General features: G+C 44.9%; 1 protein-coding gene across 1 annotated transcript in view; it reads right to left on the bottom strand.

Annotated features, from left to right (window-relative positions):
- Positions 1 to 846: 846 nt before the first annotated feature.
- TSPAN4 (tetraspanin 4) overlaps positions 847 to 15,806 on the bottom strand; it is a 308,572-nt gene continuing 293,612 nt past the window's right edge. The window contains exons 5-7 of the mRNA XM_065404001.1: positions 11,536 to 11,667; positions 4,026 to 4,109; positions 847 to 915 (exon numbers count right to left, since the gene is read on the bottom strand). Of these exons, the coding sequence (XP_065260073.1) occupies positions 847 to 915; positions 4,026 to 4,109; positions 11,536 to 11,667 (285 nt within the window). The remainder of the gene's footprint in view (positions 916 to 4,025; positions 4,110 to 11,535; positions 11,668 to 15,806) is intronic.

Below are 15,806 nucleotides of genomic sequence, written 5' to 3'. Positions count from 1 at the left end.
CACTTGGAATGTGAAATGGGGTAGAAAGCTTCCATCTTCTGAGGCGAGATGCAGGGTTATTTTACCTCCCTTCAGAATGGTAAGTGTCTATGAATATATTATACATGTACACTCTTATTGGTTCTATACCATTGCAAATTAATAAGTGACACAATGTCCACTAAGAATTTTTTCCCTTACCAGGCAGATCTCATTACTCAGATCCTGATTAGCTCCTGACTTCAGAGCACATGAAACTAAAAACACTTCTGAAGATGACCCATGCCTGGCTGCAAAAATCTTCTTGAGACAGTTTGGAGGCTTGCTGTGACACTAGCTGCATACAAAGCAAACTGTAGTAAAATGACAGTTCCATCACTATTAGCTATTCCACGCCTTCTTTTTTCAATACTGAAGGATAGTTAACTTTCCACTCCTCCCCCACACACATCAGCCCATAATATATTCTGGAAGGAAACCTTTCTGGATTCCTGGAGCTCTTTTCAGTGTCTGCAGACTATGCTAGCACTGGTTTGCAGACCAGCTCCTCTTAAGCAGCATCTTCAGTCTTGCCACAGTCCATGCAAACGGAACTGTTTTCTTCTGTCATGTTGGAGCATTCTTTTTTCTAAAGACAATACTTCCTCCTCCTGCCTATGCCAATCCAAGTACTGATCTTCCCTTGGCTTTTTTTCCCCTCCCCATCCCTTTTTTCCTCCCTCAATAAACTAGGGTCATTTACAAAATCTTCAGAGATATAGGATTATACACAGTTTATCTTACATAGAAAAAAGATCAGATGAATGAACATGAAGGAGCTTTCTCCTATGTCCTTTTGAGGAGAAGCATAGAGGCTTGAGATGGTTTCTATGCACAGTAGGTGTCTGCCTTGACTACCTGGCAATACATGGTCATTGCAAAGGTCAGTCCAAGAATCTAAAGAAACAAAACAAAAATTAAATTGACAGACATAGTATTACAAAAAAGAGTTAGATCCACCTTATTGAGGGTGCAAAGTCAAACACTGAAAAGTTAGGAAATGCCAGAATTAAGGTTACTTGTGCAACATGACTTTGCCCCTATATGCATACGTCTTATGATACAGTCTTTAATTATGTGATCACAGGCTCCTGTTCTGCTCTGCTTCACTCCTCTGCTCCCATCCACACCACTCATTCAGGGGTGCCAGCAGGAGGACATGGACGGACAAGGGCCCTGCTCTCAGTTCTGGTGCCAGGTATAAAAGCAGCCCTTATTTGCCAGGAAATAATGAGGCATCAGTTGCTGAAAGATATTTTACTTTACAGTAGCGACCCACCCAGACAGCCGTGGGTCTGTATTTGTCACAGTATCCATGACTATGGGAGACAATGTTTTTGTCTCAAACTTAAGGATAGTGCCGTTCTTCCTATTTTCCAAAGCTATGTGATTTCATAAACATATCCATGGAGGGAAGAGTGCTGACAATCATCAGGGTCCATCTCTACAAAAAAATAAGCAGGCTCCGTCAACAGTGCACTCGCTCCCAAAGGCCTGAGCAAAGCCTTGAGATTAATCAAGAGGCTGTGGCCCTACGTTGGGAGTTAGGAGAAATGGTTTCTATTCCCAGCTCTGCCATTGACCTACTGTGTGTATCCTCAAAGGTATTTAGGTGCCTAACTTCCACTGACTTCAAGGGGAATTAGGTGCCTAAATACCTCACAGGATCTCTTTTCCTAAGTTTTTCTATATGTAAAATGGCAATCATGATCCTTACCCTCATTTGTAAAATACTTAGATAAAAGAACTAAGTGTAGCTGCTGCTATTTCTGCCAAAGCTCAGTTGTAATCACCTCCTCAGGGTTAAATGTTTATCATGTAGCAGTTCTTTATATATATATATTCTTTGAAATGATTAGTTTGCCCACTTTAAAATCAATTGATAGTCTGGTTAAATGGCAATTCCCTACAAGGATTATTTTTTAAATAGCCTTTGAGCAATGATATTGGTAGTTTTATCTGAGCACAGACACAGACATTTTTAGGTTAAATAAATGGCTCTTGATCTCTAACTTCCAGACTTTGCTCTGGCTTTTTTTACCACGGAATGGAATTCTGTTGGCTATTAAAGCAGCTGCTTTATTCATTAGAACACGGACCTTTTCCTGACTCAAAGCAGATCAGCGTGTCAGAGAATGTCTGCATGTGGCAGTCTCCAATAGAGCGGGTTAATTTGCACATTTGTTTATTGAGGCCCCTAGCATGCACCAATTCAGAAGATTCTCCTACTGCACTAGGTACATGTTGTTTTTTAAGGGGTTACTTGTGTATGACTTCCTTGCACAAGTGCACTTCCTTGCACTTCAAAAGTGCCAGCCAAAAAAGTTGCTAAGCAATTAGAGCCTGATCCAAATCCCACATAAGTCAATGGAGAGAGTCTCATTAACTCACAATGGGTTTTGGTTCTTTAGTCAATAATTAGGTTCAAACAGGTGGGGGGGGGGGGGGATAAGGCGGAAGACCCTGGCAAAAGCTTTTCAGGCTTCAAGTATTTTCTGTGCATTTCATAATTTTCACTACAACCTCCAGTAAACATTTCAAAAATTGTCTAAAATTGTTTTCCTAATGAAAACAAGTCATTACAATTGGTCAGATGTATACAATATGATTTTAAATGCTCTACATATAAACACTGTCTATTGGGGAGGGATGATATGAGCTTATGAACAGTGTAACTAATACATCTTTTAAAGCCTCCCTAAATGTGGCATGTGTACCCAACAGCCACCCTCTGAAGTGTGGTTATAGACCAAATAGGGAGGCTCAAGCTCTGTTTGCTACACTATTTCCCTGCACATATCCATTCCCTAAGCATCTTCACTCACCTCTGTCTGAGAAGAAAGTAAGTTTCTCATTATTATAGTTCCCAACTCAAATATGTGCTTTACCAAAGCGGGGCCATAAACTGCAGCGCCAGTAGAAGACTATGGAAGTGTTGGATGGATGCAATTCTGCCTAATGCATCATCAGCACCACCATGAGCCAGTTCTGATTCCAGACTCTCTCTTGCTGGAGGCATGCAAAGCATAAAACCACCTCTTAACTGAGTTACTGCACAGTTAGTGTAGAGTAATCATACTTCCGACTTGTAAGCTGAGTATGAATGAGATATGAAAGTCACTGCTAGAAAATAAGGGTATGTTTATGCTGCAGTCAGAGTCTAGCTTTAATCTAGCTAGCGCGAGTACCATAAGGAGTGAAGCCACAGCAGCCCTGATTTTAGGGTGGGCTAGCCAGCCAAAGTCAGTATCCATGGTCCTGGTCAGGCTTGGACAGCTCATACTGAAGCCTGGGCTGCCATTGGTACTCCTGTTAACTGGATTAAAGCTAGACTGGGTATGTCTACATGTGCTGCAGTCATACCTCTGATTGCAGCATAGGCACACGTAGACATAGGCATCAGCAGGCTGTTAATATTTAGCCATGTTTCTGGTCATAGCCATGCTTGAAGTACAAATATAGGCCCTGCACCTGTAAAGAAATAAATACATGCCTGACTTGATTCAGGTGCATAATGCTATTGAAGTTAATGGGAATACTCACATAAAGAAAATCAAGTCTATGATTGTGTATGCAGGATTGAGGCTTTCATTTAAGTGCTTTGTTAAAATTGAATATAAACATTCCCCTGCTGGTTTTGCAAGCTAAACCCAGTCTTACGCTAAGGCAGGAGAACTGGAAGATGAAACTGACCTGTCTGGTTTTGCTGGCCATGTTGAGTGACAAAAAGTAAATAAATAAATCATATCCTAATCATTTAGGGCATTAAAAAAAGGAAACTGCGTGTGTGTAGATATTCATGGTAACATATACTGTATGTAGTTTTTATTATTGCAGTTTCCCTCTGATAGTTTGGTTACATTAAAAATCCAAGGAAGATTTAATAGAATATTTTGGAAATTGTTAAAAACAGGCTGGGAAGAAATAATGTAGAAACCAGTTTGTTTCAATAATTTGTAATCCAACTGCAATCACTCAGGCAATAAGAAATTGAAATAAGAGCCTACCTGAACCAAAGCTGTGCACAGGGCAAAGATCCCCACTGCTAGCAGGTTTTCCTGGAGCCATATTTTCACTGTCTCATAACAAGGCTAGGAAACAGAGAGTATTGTATTAGACACAAGCATAAGCCTCTAGTCCACTGGGAACGTGAAGGCACATATAGGAATGAGACAGGTCAAACTGAGCTGCTGGATAGCTAGAATTGTCTTTTCAGCATTGTAACTAACACAATGACTTCCTGGCTTGAGACTTTCCAATGTAACATTGATTTTTAATGACGCAGACGGATGTGCATCCAAAAGGCCATATGGGATGGGCAGTGGGCATGAGGTGCTGCTGCTCCAGAAGATACAAGTCCCGTACTAAAAATGAGCAGGTGCTGGTTTCTGGCATGCTCTTTTGCCCTGTAAGAGCTAAGTATCAACATTTTGTAATTCTGAAATCAATTTTACTGTTTTCCTAGAACATGGAAATACGTGAAAAGGTTGAAATAACATACTATAAAGAAAACAGTTAATCAGAGTCTCTAGTAAGAGCTGTTGTGTTGTGCCACCTGCTTTACAATATGTATCCACCCTTTACCATTCTGCATAACTTAGGTTTGCATTACAGAAGTTCCTCGATTATTTTCTTCCCAGTTTAATTATTAGGCATGGGGCACACTTAAGAACATAACATACAAATGACCAGACTGGGTCAGACCAATGGTCCATCTAGCCCATTCTGACAGTGACCGATGCCAGACGCTTCAGAGGGAATAAAAAGAACAGGGCAATTATCAAGTGATCCATCTCATTGTCCAGTCCCAGCTTCTGGCAAACAGAGATTTAGGAACATGGCGTTGAATTGCTGACCATCTTGGCTTATAGCCATTGATGGACCTATCCTCCATAAACCTATGTAACTCTTTTTTTTAAACCAAGTTATGCTTTTGGCTTGCACAACACCCCCTGGCAAGGAGTTCCACAGGTTGACTGTGCATTGTGGGAAATACTTCCTTATGTTAATTTAAAACCTGCTCCCTATTAATTTCATTGGTTCTTGTGTTGCGTGAAGGCATAAAGGCATCTGTTCACTTTCTCCACCTGATTCATGATGTTATAGACCTCTATTATATCCCCCCTTAGTTGTCTCTTTTCTAAGCTGAACAGTCCCAATTTTTTAAATCTCTCCTCAAATGGAAGTTGTTCCATACTATTAAGCATTTTCATTACCATTCTTTTCCAATTCTAATATACCTTTTTTGAGATGGGCGACCAGAACAGCATGCAATATTCAAGGTGTGGGCATACCATGGATTTATATAGGGGCATAGGCATTATATTTTCCATCTTATTATCTTATTCCGAGCCTTTGTTTCCCATCTTTTAACCAGTTACTGATCCACGAGAGGACCTTCCCTCTTATCCCATGGCTGCTTATTTTGCTTATGAGCCTTTGTCAAAGGCTTTCTGAAAGTTCAAGTGCACTATATCAACCAGATCACCCTTGTCCACAAGCGTGTTGTCCCCCTCAAAGAATTCTAATAGATTGGTGAGGAATGATTTCCCTTTACGAAAGCTGCGTTGACTCTTCCCCAACATATTGTGTTCATCTATATGTCTGATAATTCTGTTCTTTTCTATAGTTTCAACCAGCTTGCCTGGTACTGAAGTTAGGCTTACCAGCCTGTACTTGCCAGGATCCCTTCTGGAGTCCTTTTTAAAAATCAGTTTTACTTTAGCTATCCTCCAGTAATCTGATATAGATGCTGATTTAAGCGACAGGTTACATACCACATTTAGTTCTGCAATTTCATATTTGAGCTCCTTCAGAACTCTTGGGTGAATACCATCTGGTGGTGGTGACTTATTGCTGTTCAATTTATCAATTTGTTCCCATACTTCCTTTATTGACACCTCAATCTGGGACAGTTCCTCAGATCTGTCACCTAAAATGAATGACTCAGGCTGGGAATCTCCCTCACATCCTCTGCAATGTAGACCATGTTCTGATGTTACTGGCCCAGCCCTTTAAGAGCTCTAGTTGCACCATAGTAAGATGTATCCATCCCTTAAGAGGTCAAACATGCAGTACAGTTCCATGTGACTATTGAGCAAATGCTGGGAATAGCCTGTATTAAAAATGAGTTGTTTTTCAGGCTCATTATAGTTTAAAATTGGACAATTAATTTGTAAAAGTCTGAGGCCACAAATATTTAATTCTTCATAGACCTTTTCCCTGCCATTAGAATATTTCCCCAGGCTGAACATTTTGCTTTGGGGAAGGGTTTGGAAGGACCTTTCCTATCTATTCTTCCTACTCCTCACGCATGGTCACAGCCCCTCTTGCTATGCAGCATGGCATAAATTACATGGGGAGCTTCAGAATAGTGGCAGCCACCCACCAAGCTCACATAAGTGGTCATGAATCTCCCTTTCCTCCTTAGCCTGATATAGAACTCCCGCCCTCACCCCCCAGCCTGCTGCCATCAGTTGTCACTAAGCAACCCCCCCAGGAATTTGTGGACAGCCAGGAGCAGGATTGCAGGCTCCTGAGAGTCCAGCCTGGGTGGGATTTTCAACATTGCCAAAGTAACTGGTGAACATAAGTCACACTGAAAGTTACTTAGGAGCACAACCCCCATTGCATTAAGTGTTTTTGAAAACTCCACCCCAAGAAGAGGGCTGCAGCTGATGCAATTGTTTATTATCAGGGCTGGCTTTTCAAGAGGAGGTGCTTGACCAGTGGAGCTCATGAACTCTGCCTGAATTCTCCACAACAAGTGCTTCCTATGAAAACATTCCCCTGATGCCTGCATTCCCTTTAGCCTCCTCAACCACTGCGTGGCGTGCTCTCCACCAAGCCCCCAGATGGCAAATTAGTCAAAATACCGGGCAAATTAGTCGAAACAATAGTTAAGAATAAAATTGTCAGACACATAGGAAAACAAACTGTTGAGCAATAGTCAACATGGTTTCTGTAAAGGGAAATCATGTCTTACTAATCTATCAGAGTTCTTTGAAGGGGTCAACAAACATGTGGACAAGGGGGATCCAGTGGACATAGTGTACTTAGATTTCCAGAAAGCCTTTGACAAGGTCCCTCACCAAAGGCTCTTACGTAAATTAAGCTGTCATGGGATAAAAGGGAAGGTCCTTTCATGGATTGGTTAAAAGACAGGGAACAAAGGGTAGGAATTAATGGTAAATTCTCAGAATGGAGAGGGGTAACTAGTGGTGTTCCCCAAGGGTCAGTCCTCGGACCAATCCTACTCAACTTATTCATAAGTGATCTGGAGAAAGGGGTAAACAGTGAGGTGGCAAAGTTTGCAGATGATACTAAACTGCTCAAGATAGTTAAGACCAAAGCAGACTGTGACGAACTTCAAAAAGATCTCACAAAACTAAGTGATTGGGCAACAAAATGGCGAATGAAATTTAATGTGGATAAATGTAAAGTAATGCACATTGGAAAAAATAACCCCAACTATACATACAACACGATGGGGGCTAATTTAGCTACAACATGTCAGGAAAAAGATCTTGGAGTCATCGTGGATAGTTCTCTGAAGATGTCCACGCAGTGTGCAGAGCAGGGCCGGCTCTGGCTTTTTTGCCGCCCCAGGCAAAAAAGCCTCCCGCCGCCCCCCGGCGGGGAGCGCCGCGGATAGGGCGGCGAGCCCGGCCGGGGCCCCGCTCTCCCCAACCGGCCGGAGCGCCGGTAGGAGGGCGGCGAGCCCGGCCGCGGGCCCGCTCTCCCCGGCGGCAGGAGCGCTGGGAGGAAGGCGGCGAGCCCGGCCGCAGGCCCGCTCTCCCCGACCAGCCGGAGCGCCGGGAGGAGCGCGGCGAGCCCGCCGCAGGCCCCGCTCTCCCCGACCGGCCGGAGCGCCGGGAGGAGGGCGGAGAGCCCGGCCGGGGCCCCGCTCTCCCCGACCGGCCGGAGCGCCGGGAGGAGGGCGGAGAGCCCGGCCGGGGCCCCGCTCTCCCCGACCGGCCGGAGCGCCGGGGGGAGGGCGGCGAACCCGCCGCGGCTCCGCTCTCCCTGGCGGCAGGAGCGCTGGGGGGAGGGCAGCGAACCCGCTGCGGGCCCCACTCTCCCCGACCGGCCGGAGCGCCGGGAGGAGCGCGGCGAGCCCGCCGCAGGCCCCGCGCTCCCCGACCGGCCGGAGCGCCGGGAGGAGGGCGGAGAGCCCGGCCGGGGCCCCGCTCTCCCCGACCGGCCGGAGCGCCGGGGGGAGGGCGGCGAGCCCGCCGCGGCTCCGCTCTCCATGGCGGCAGGAGCGCTGGGGGGAGGGCAGCGAACCCGCCGCGGGCCCCGCTCTCCCCGACCAGCCGGAGCGCCGGGAGGAGTGCAGCGAGCCCGCCGCGGCTCCGCTCTCCCCGATCGGCCGGAGCGCCGGGGGGAGGGCAGCGAGCCCGCCGTGGCTCCGCTCTCCCCGACCGGCCGGAGCGCCAGGAGGAGGGCGGCGAGCCCAGCCGGGGCCCCGCTCTCCCCGACCAGGGCCCCGCTCTCCCCGACCGGCCGGAGCGCCGGGGGGAGGGCAGCGAGCCCGGCCGCAGCCCTGCTCTCCCCGGCTGGCTGGAGCGTCGCGGGAGGGTAGCCCCGCTCTCCCCGGCCGGCCGGAGCGCTGGGGGAGGGCGGCGAGCCCTCTGCGGCTCCGCTCTCCCCAGCGGCCGGAGCGCCGCGGGGAGGGCGGCGAGCCCAGTCGCGGCCCCGCTCTCAGGCCTGAGCGCCGCCCCCCTCCAGGTGCCGCCCCAAGCACATGCTTGGTAGGCTGGTGCCTGGAGCCGGCCCTGGTGCAGAGGGGGTCAAAAAAGCAAACAGGATGTTAGGAATCATTAAAAAGGGGATAGAGAATAAGACTGAGAATATATTATTGCCCTTATATAAATCAATGGTACGCCCACATCTTGAATACTGCGTACAGATGTGGTCTCCTCATCTCAAAAAAGATATACTGGTACTAGAAAAGGATCAGAAAAGGGCAACTAAAATGATTAGGGGTTTGGAACGGGTCCCATATGAGGAGAGATTAAAGAGGCTAGGACTCTTCAGCTTGGAAAAGAGGAGACTAAGGGGGGATATGATAGAGGTATATAAAATCATGAGTGATGTGGAGAAAGTGGATAAGGAAAAGTTATTTACTTATTCCCATAATACAAGAACTAGGGGTCACCAAATGAAATTAATAGGCAGCAGGTTTAAAACAAATACGAGGAAGTTCTTCTTCACGCAGCGCACAGTCAACTTGTGGAACTCCTTACCTGAGGAGGTTGTGAAGGCTAGGACTATAACAGCGTTTAAAAGAGAACTGGATAAATTCATGGTGGTTAAGTCCATTAATGGCTATTAGCCAGGATGGGTAAGGAATGGTGTCCCTAGCCTCTGTTTGTCAGAGGATGGAGATGGATGGCAGGAGAGAGATCACTTGATCATTGCCTGTTAGGTCCACTCCCTCTGGGGCACCTGGCGTTGGCCACTGTCGGTAGACAGGATACTGGGCTAGATGGACCTTTGGTCTGACCCGGTATGGCCGTTCTTATGTTCTTGTGGCCATTCACGTGGCACAGAAAGGGATTTAGCGTGTGCAGTTGACTTACAAATAGGAGCGTGCTAAGGCCTTACGCACATTCACTGAAGTGGCTGGTTTGCTTCCTTCGTGCCAGTCCCAGCCCCAGCTGATGGACTGTGTAGTTGTTAAACATCTAGTCTGTGTTGCTTTCACAATATGTATAAGGAAAAAGGTATTAATCTACAGCAGTGACTAGGGGTTTGGCCCTGCTCGCCGGCTCTCATCCCCATATTCAAGAACAAGAAAAGCTGTTTGTTTCTTTATCCAAAGTGTTATGTAAAGGTAACTGGAGGCTGTACAGTAGAGCTGGGAGACGTGTTGATTAGAACCAAACCAGCTTTGGTTGGAGTCCAGCCTCTGTTTAGAAATTTCAGCCCATGCTTGTGAAGTGTCACTGAAATCAGGCTGAGAATTGAATTTCTTTTTTGCTTCAATTGGAAAGCAGCAAAACTCCCTTATTCCACCTCAGTAGCTGCCCTGGCCCCAAGACCTTCCCTACAGCTATCTATGGTATAAAAGGAGGGTCCTAGGATTCATTTAGGAGATGGGTAGGGTGTCTGGCTACCGGCTCAAGGAAGAGTTGGGTGAGGATTTGGGGGCGGGGCTTACCTCTGGAGGCTTGAGTCTGACAAAAGCAAACTGCAGGGTTTATTCGTTTCTGAGCTCTGAGAATAAATTCCAGCGTTGAGCTCACAAATGCTGGGCCTGATTCAAAGACCACTGAAGTCAGTAGAAAGGCTTCAGTGGGACTTGGATCAAGCTCCCTGTCAGGAATTGAACTCTGCAGGGTTACACAGCTCGAGTGCCTGGTGAATGTCTGTGCCACTCCAACCTGTTGCTACTGTGTTCTATATCAGGACCTCTGATAATCATGAGGGTATGTGTTTGGCTGCATCCTGTTCCACCCCTACAGATGCAACAGTAAACTGAAAGGCACTGTCTCTTTCCTAGTCAGTCGGAACTCCTCTGCTCATGATGTAGGCCAAAAGCCTAATGGGAAGAAATTGTCTCAAGTAAAATTGTACTCCATTTTGCTTATTTTGCCGTATACTCCATTTTGCTAGCTTTGAATTAGTAAGAAGAAATTATAGCCTTGAATTAGTAAGAAGAAATTGTTCTGAGTTTATTTTTTGCGGATTGTGTTAACATTTGTTCTTAGAAAGACAGAAGTTTTATGGCTGTAATTGCCTTATTTACTGTTTGGTGTGAGTGACGAATGTATGGTAATTAACTGAGAAAGGACAACTGGGCCGGATGGTAATTTATTATCAATCACCAGGATGGCAGATTAAAGCAGAGGCATACACCCCAAGGACGAGATAAGGAGTTGAGCCAAAGGGACAGATAAGAAACAGCTGCGGATCCTCCCGGTAACAACTCAAAATAATGCTAATTAAGAGCAACCTTGAATACCTCGTGATTGACAGCTCCGGTGTGACACCGCAAGGTCCAGAGACTTGTATGGGAACTTATTACTATAAAAGAAGGGTGTATTGCCATGGGACTTTGGGTTCGTTCTGCATCAACATCGGAGCTGCAGATGCTGATTTTAATGCTTAAATTGTACTCTCAATAAACGCGGCATATTGCCTTATCCCCTTTTTAAAAAAGATTCCGTGTGCTTCTTATAAGCATAACAATGAGATCATTGTCAGCAGTAGCCATGTGTCCGGAGAGATGCATGTGACTTCCAGAGCCCAGTGCTGTCTCTTGGGAGGGAAGAAGCCTCAGCCCTCTGGAAAACTATTCAAGGTGCTGGTTTCACTGCATGGTACAAGATGAAATAATGGCCCTTGGCAGCTCTGTGAGGCCATTTTATGATGATCAAGTTTTAATGTCTCCAGTCCACCTTTGCATCCTGTAGACCTGTTGGTGGCCATCCCCCATACCTCCCTTATGTCGGTTGAATTAAAACAAGCCTTAGGTAACTGCCCTGGCAGCTGACTGAGAGAAATACTCACAGCTTTCCACCAGGTCCCCGGCGAGTGGAGTCCACAATTCTCGCTGAATTCCAAGCAGCACGAGTCTGGCACCCGTGTAGTATTGTACACTTCAAACCAGTCAGTGTAGTTTGAGACCCCACAGCATCTGAACTGGAGGAGGAAAAAGCAAGGATGACATTGTGAGTGTGCTCTGGGGTTTATGGGCAAAAGACATCATTCATTACATAATGCCGCATTTTTACTTATTTTGAGGAAATGGAAGAATCTTCCAAACCTCTTGCAGGGCACAAGCATTCTCTTATTCCAACTGCCTCACTCTGTGTATTGGGATTAGGCTAACGGGGAGGGGAGGGCCCGTTAGACAGTAAAGAAATAAACTCCTGTCTCCCTGCTTTGCTCAGGTAAAGCATCTATAGTTTTCTTTCCCGCCTTCCCTTGCATGTCTCCCACGCAGTTTAAGAGTGTTGTCTCATGAGCAGCTTGGATGGAAGGATCACTAAGCAAAACCAAACATTTGTAGTGCCAGAACAGTGAAAGGGGTGAGACACAGTAACCACAGCCATGGAACAAGATTATTCCCACTTTGCCTAAAAGAATTAATCTGCCTGAGAGCGACTAACATGCTGTTTTACTCCTTACTGCCAGGAGTCATGACCTTGAGATGCTTGTCTGCCACCCTCCAAGTGGCGAAGGGACTGTGTTTTGTATTGAACACTGTAGCAGACAGTCTCATGATTAGAGTTACCACCACACTGTCCTCCTCTGTTGTTCATTACTAATGATTGACTGTCAAAGTCTTTGTTCCTCAATTAAAGCTTTTTTCCCTCCCTCCCCCCCCCCCCGCCGCTCTTCTGGCACAATTCAGTAACATCGTAGTTTGAGGACACTAAATGACGTCATGAGCACAAACTTGAGACATCACTGAAGCAATCACTCAGAGTGAATAAACTGATACTGAAGAGAAAGCTTCATTACATTTCAGCAATGGGAAGGAAAATACAGAAAATGTACATAGCTCATCCATGAGATTGGCTCTATAGCCATCTTTCTCTTCTGGAAGCTGGGTTCAATACCACCCACATCACATGAAATGGGCTAAGGCTCACTGGCACTTATCTCCCATCCATCACCTCCCGTGCTACTCTTATAGGCGTTGACTCAGTACTTGTTTTGGCGCTTGAGTGCCGATGAATCAAAATACCTTGCATGGATATACAAACATTAGTTCCCACCAATCATGAGCAGGAACGTTACATTTTCAAAACTCTTTAAACACATCAGCTAATTAGTTTACAGCCATGATGACCTCTCAAGGTTTTATTTTTAAAGTTGCGTTCAGATTCAGGGATATGGGATATCTTTTAAAATCGGTATGGACGATTGCTGCTGTTTGTAAGGGATGCATGGTCACATAGGAAATGACAAAACTCAGGTCCTGCTGCTTACATGGGAGCTAAAGGAGACTCTTCTTTATAACAATAATATTAGGGCTTATTGGCACACTGCCACAGATGTGCAGGCATTGGCTCTGCCATTCTAGCCATTAGAGTTGCACAGTACGCAGCACCTCACAACGAAACCAGTGTTCAATAGAAACGTTTCTCTGTGCTCTCACATAACACATTTTCCCCCAGCAAAACTCAGAAACATTTGCTGGGAGAGTATTTCCCCTCCCTCACACACACACTTCTTTGATTTTTGGCTGGTGCTGTAGATCAGTCATTAGCATGCACTTTTTTGATTTGTGAGATCAGAAAACACCTTATAAAATATATTTAAAATTTTTAAAAGAGAGTGACCTGCAAGGAAAAATGTTTGTTTCTTTTTGCTCTTTTACTATATTCATCTTTGTCTTTCCCTTTAACATTGTTCTTTCATTGCTTGTTTTTACATTTGAAATCTGAGGGCTTGTCTGTTCTGTTTTTGATGGTGGACTCTTGGATGACTGGAGAGCTAGCTGGATTATACTACAAGAGACTGAAAACTGAGCAATTTAGTGGGGAGGAGATTTTTAGTCAAGACTATCCAAAACTATTATTTTAACTATTTGACTTAGCATCTGACAAATATTTGAGAGTGAAAAACTCTATTAAAAATTCGAACGCCTCCCAAGTTGATTTTTCGAACTGAAGACTTAGAAAATGCCTATGCTAGCTGTTTTTCATAGAATCACAGAACTGGAAAGGACCTCGAGAGGTCATCTAGTCCAGTCCCCTGCACTCAAGGCAGGACCAAGTATTATCTAGACCGTCCCTGACAGGTGTTTGTCCAACCTGCTCTTAAAAATCCCCAACTATGGAGATTCCACCACCTCTCTAGGCAATTTAGTCCAGTGCTTAACCACTCTGACAGTGAGGAAGTTTTTCCTAATTTCCAACGCAAACTGCCTTTGCTGCAATTTAAGCCCATTGCTTGTTGTCCTATCCTCAGAGGTTAAGAAGAACAATTTTTCTCCCTTCTCCTTGTAACAACTTTTTTGTACTTGAAAACTGTTATCATGTCCCCTCTCAGTCTTCTCTTCTCCAAACTAAACAAACCCAACTTTTTCAATCTTCCCTCATAGGTCATATTTTCTAGACCTTTAATCATTTTTGTTGCTCTTCTCTGGACTTTCTCCAATTTGTCCACATCTTTCCTGAAATGTGGTGCCCAGAACTGGACACAATACTATAGTTGAGGCCTAATCAGCGCGGAGAAGAGCGGAAGAATTACTTCTCGTGTCTTGCTTACAATACTCCTGCTAATACATCCCAGAATGATGTTTACTTTTTTTGCAACAGCGTTACACTGTTGACTCATATTTAGCTTGTGATCCACTATGACCCCCCCCAGATTCCTTTCCACAGTGCTCCTTCCTAGGCAGTCATTTCCCATTTTGTATGTGTTCAACTGATTGTTCCTTCCTAAGTGAAGTACTTTGAATTTGTCTTTATTGAATTTCATCCTATTTACTTCAGACCATTTCTCCAGTTTGTCCAGATCATTTTGAATTTTAATCTTATCCTCCAAAGCACTTGCAAACCCTCCCAGCTTGGTATCGTCCACAAACTTTATAAGTGTACTCTCTATGCCATTATCTAAATCATTGATGAAGATATTGAACAGAATCAGACCCAGAACCGATCCCTGTGGGACTCCACTCGTTATGCCCTTCCAACATGACTGTGAACCACTGATAACAACTCTCTGGGAACCATTTTCCAACCAGTTATGCACCCACCTTATAGTAGCTCCATCTAGGTTGTATTTCCCTAGTTTGTTTATGAGAAGGTCATGTGAAATAGTATCTAAAGCCTTACTAAAGTCAAGATATACCACATCTACTGCTTCCCTCCTATCCACAAGGCTTGTTACCCTGTCAAAGAAAGCTGTTAGGTTGGTTTGACATGATTTGTTCTTGACAAATCAATGCTGACTGTTATTTATCACCTTATTCTCTTCTAGGTGTTTGAAAATTGATTGCTTAATTATTTGCTCCATTATCTTTCTGGGTACAGAAGTTAAGCTGACTGGTCTGTAATTCCCTGGGTTGTCCTTATTTCCTTTTTTATAGAGGGGCACTACATTTGCCCTTTTCCAGTCTTCTGAAATATCTCCCGTCTTCCATGACTTTTCAAAGATATTTGCTAATGGCTCAGATATCTCCTCAGTCAGCTCCTGGCGTATTCTAGGGTGCATTTCGTCAGGCCCTGGTGATTTGAAGACATCTAACTTGCCTAAGTAATTTTTGACTTGCTCTTTCCCTATTTTAGACTCTGATCCTACCTCATTTTGACTGGCATTCACTATTTTAGATGTCCAATCGCCACCAACCTTCTTGGTGAAAACCAAAACAAAGAAGTCATTAAGCACCTCTGCCACTTCCACATTCTCTGTTATTGTCTTTCCTCCCCCATTGAGTAACAGGCCTACTCTGTCCTTGGTCTTCCTCTTGCTTCTAATGTATTTGTAGAATGTTTTCTTGTTTCCTTTTATGTCCCCAGCTAGTTTTGTGCCTTGGTTTTTCTAATTTTGTCCCTACATACTTGTGTTATATGTTTATATTCATCCTTTGTAATTTGACCGAGTTTCCACTTTTTGTAGGACTCTTTTTTGAGTTTTAGATCATTGAAGATCTCCTGGTTAAGTCAGGGTGGTCTCTTGCCAAACTTCCTATCTTTTCTACGCAGTGGGATAGTTTGCTCTTGTGCCCTTAATAATGTCTCTTTTCAAGGAATCCTCCCTCCAAACAGAAAGACAAGTCTTCATATACCTAACATTTATGATTTTTTTTAAATGGCGGCGGTGGG

The sequence above is a fragment of the Emys orbicularis genome, chromosome 4, assembly GCF_028017835.1.
Source record: "Emys orbicularis isolate rEmyOrb1 chromosome 4, rEmyOrb1.hap1, whole genome shotgun sequence".
NCBI classification, from domain to species: Eukaryota; Metazoa; Chordata; order Testudines; family Emydidae; genus Emys; species Emys orbicularis.
Note: the sequence above shows the minus strand (reverse complement) of the source record. Positions and strands in the feature narration are given on the sequence as shown.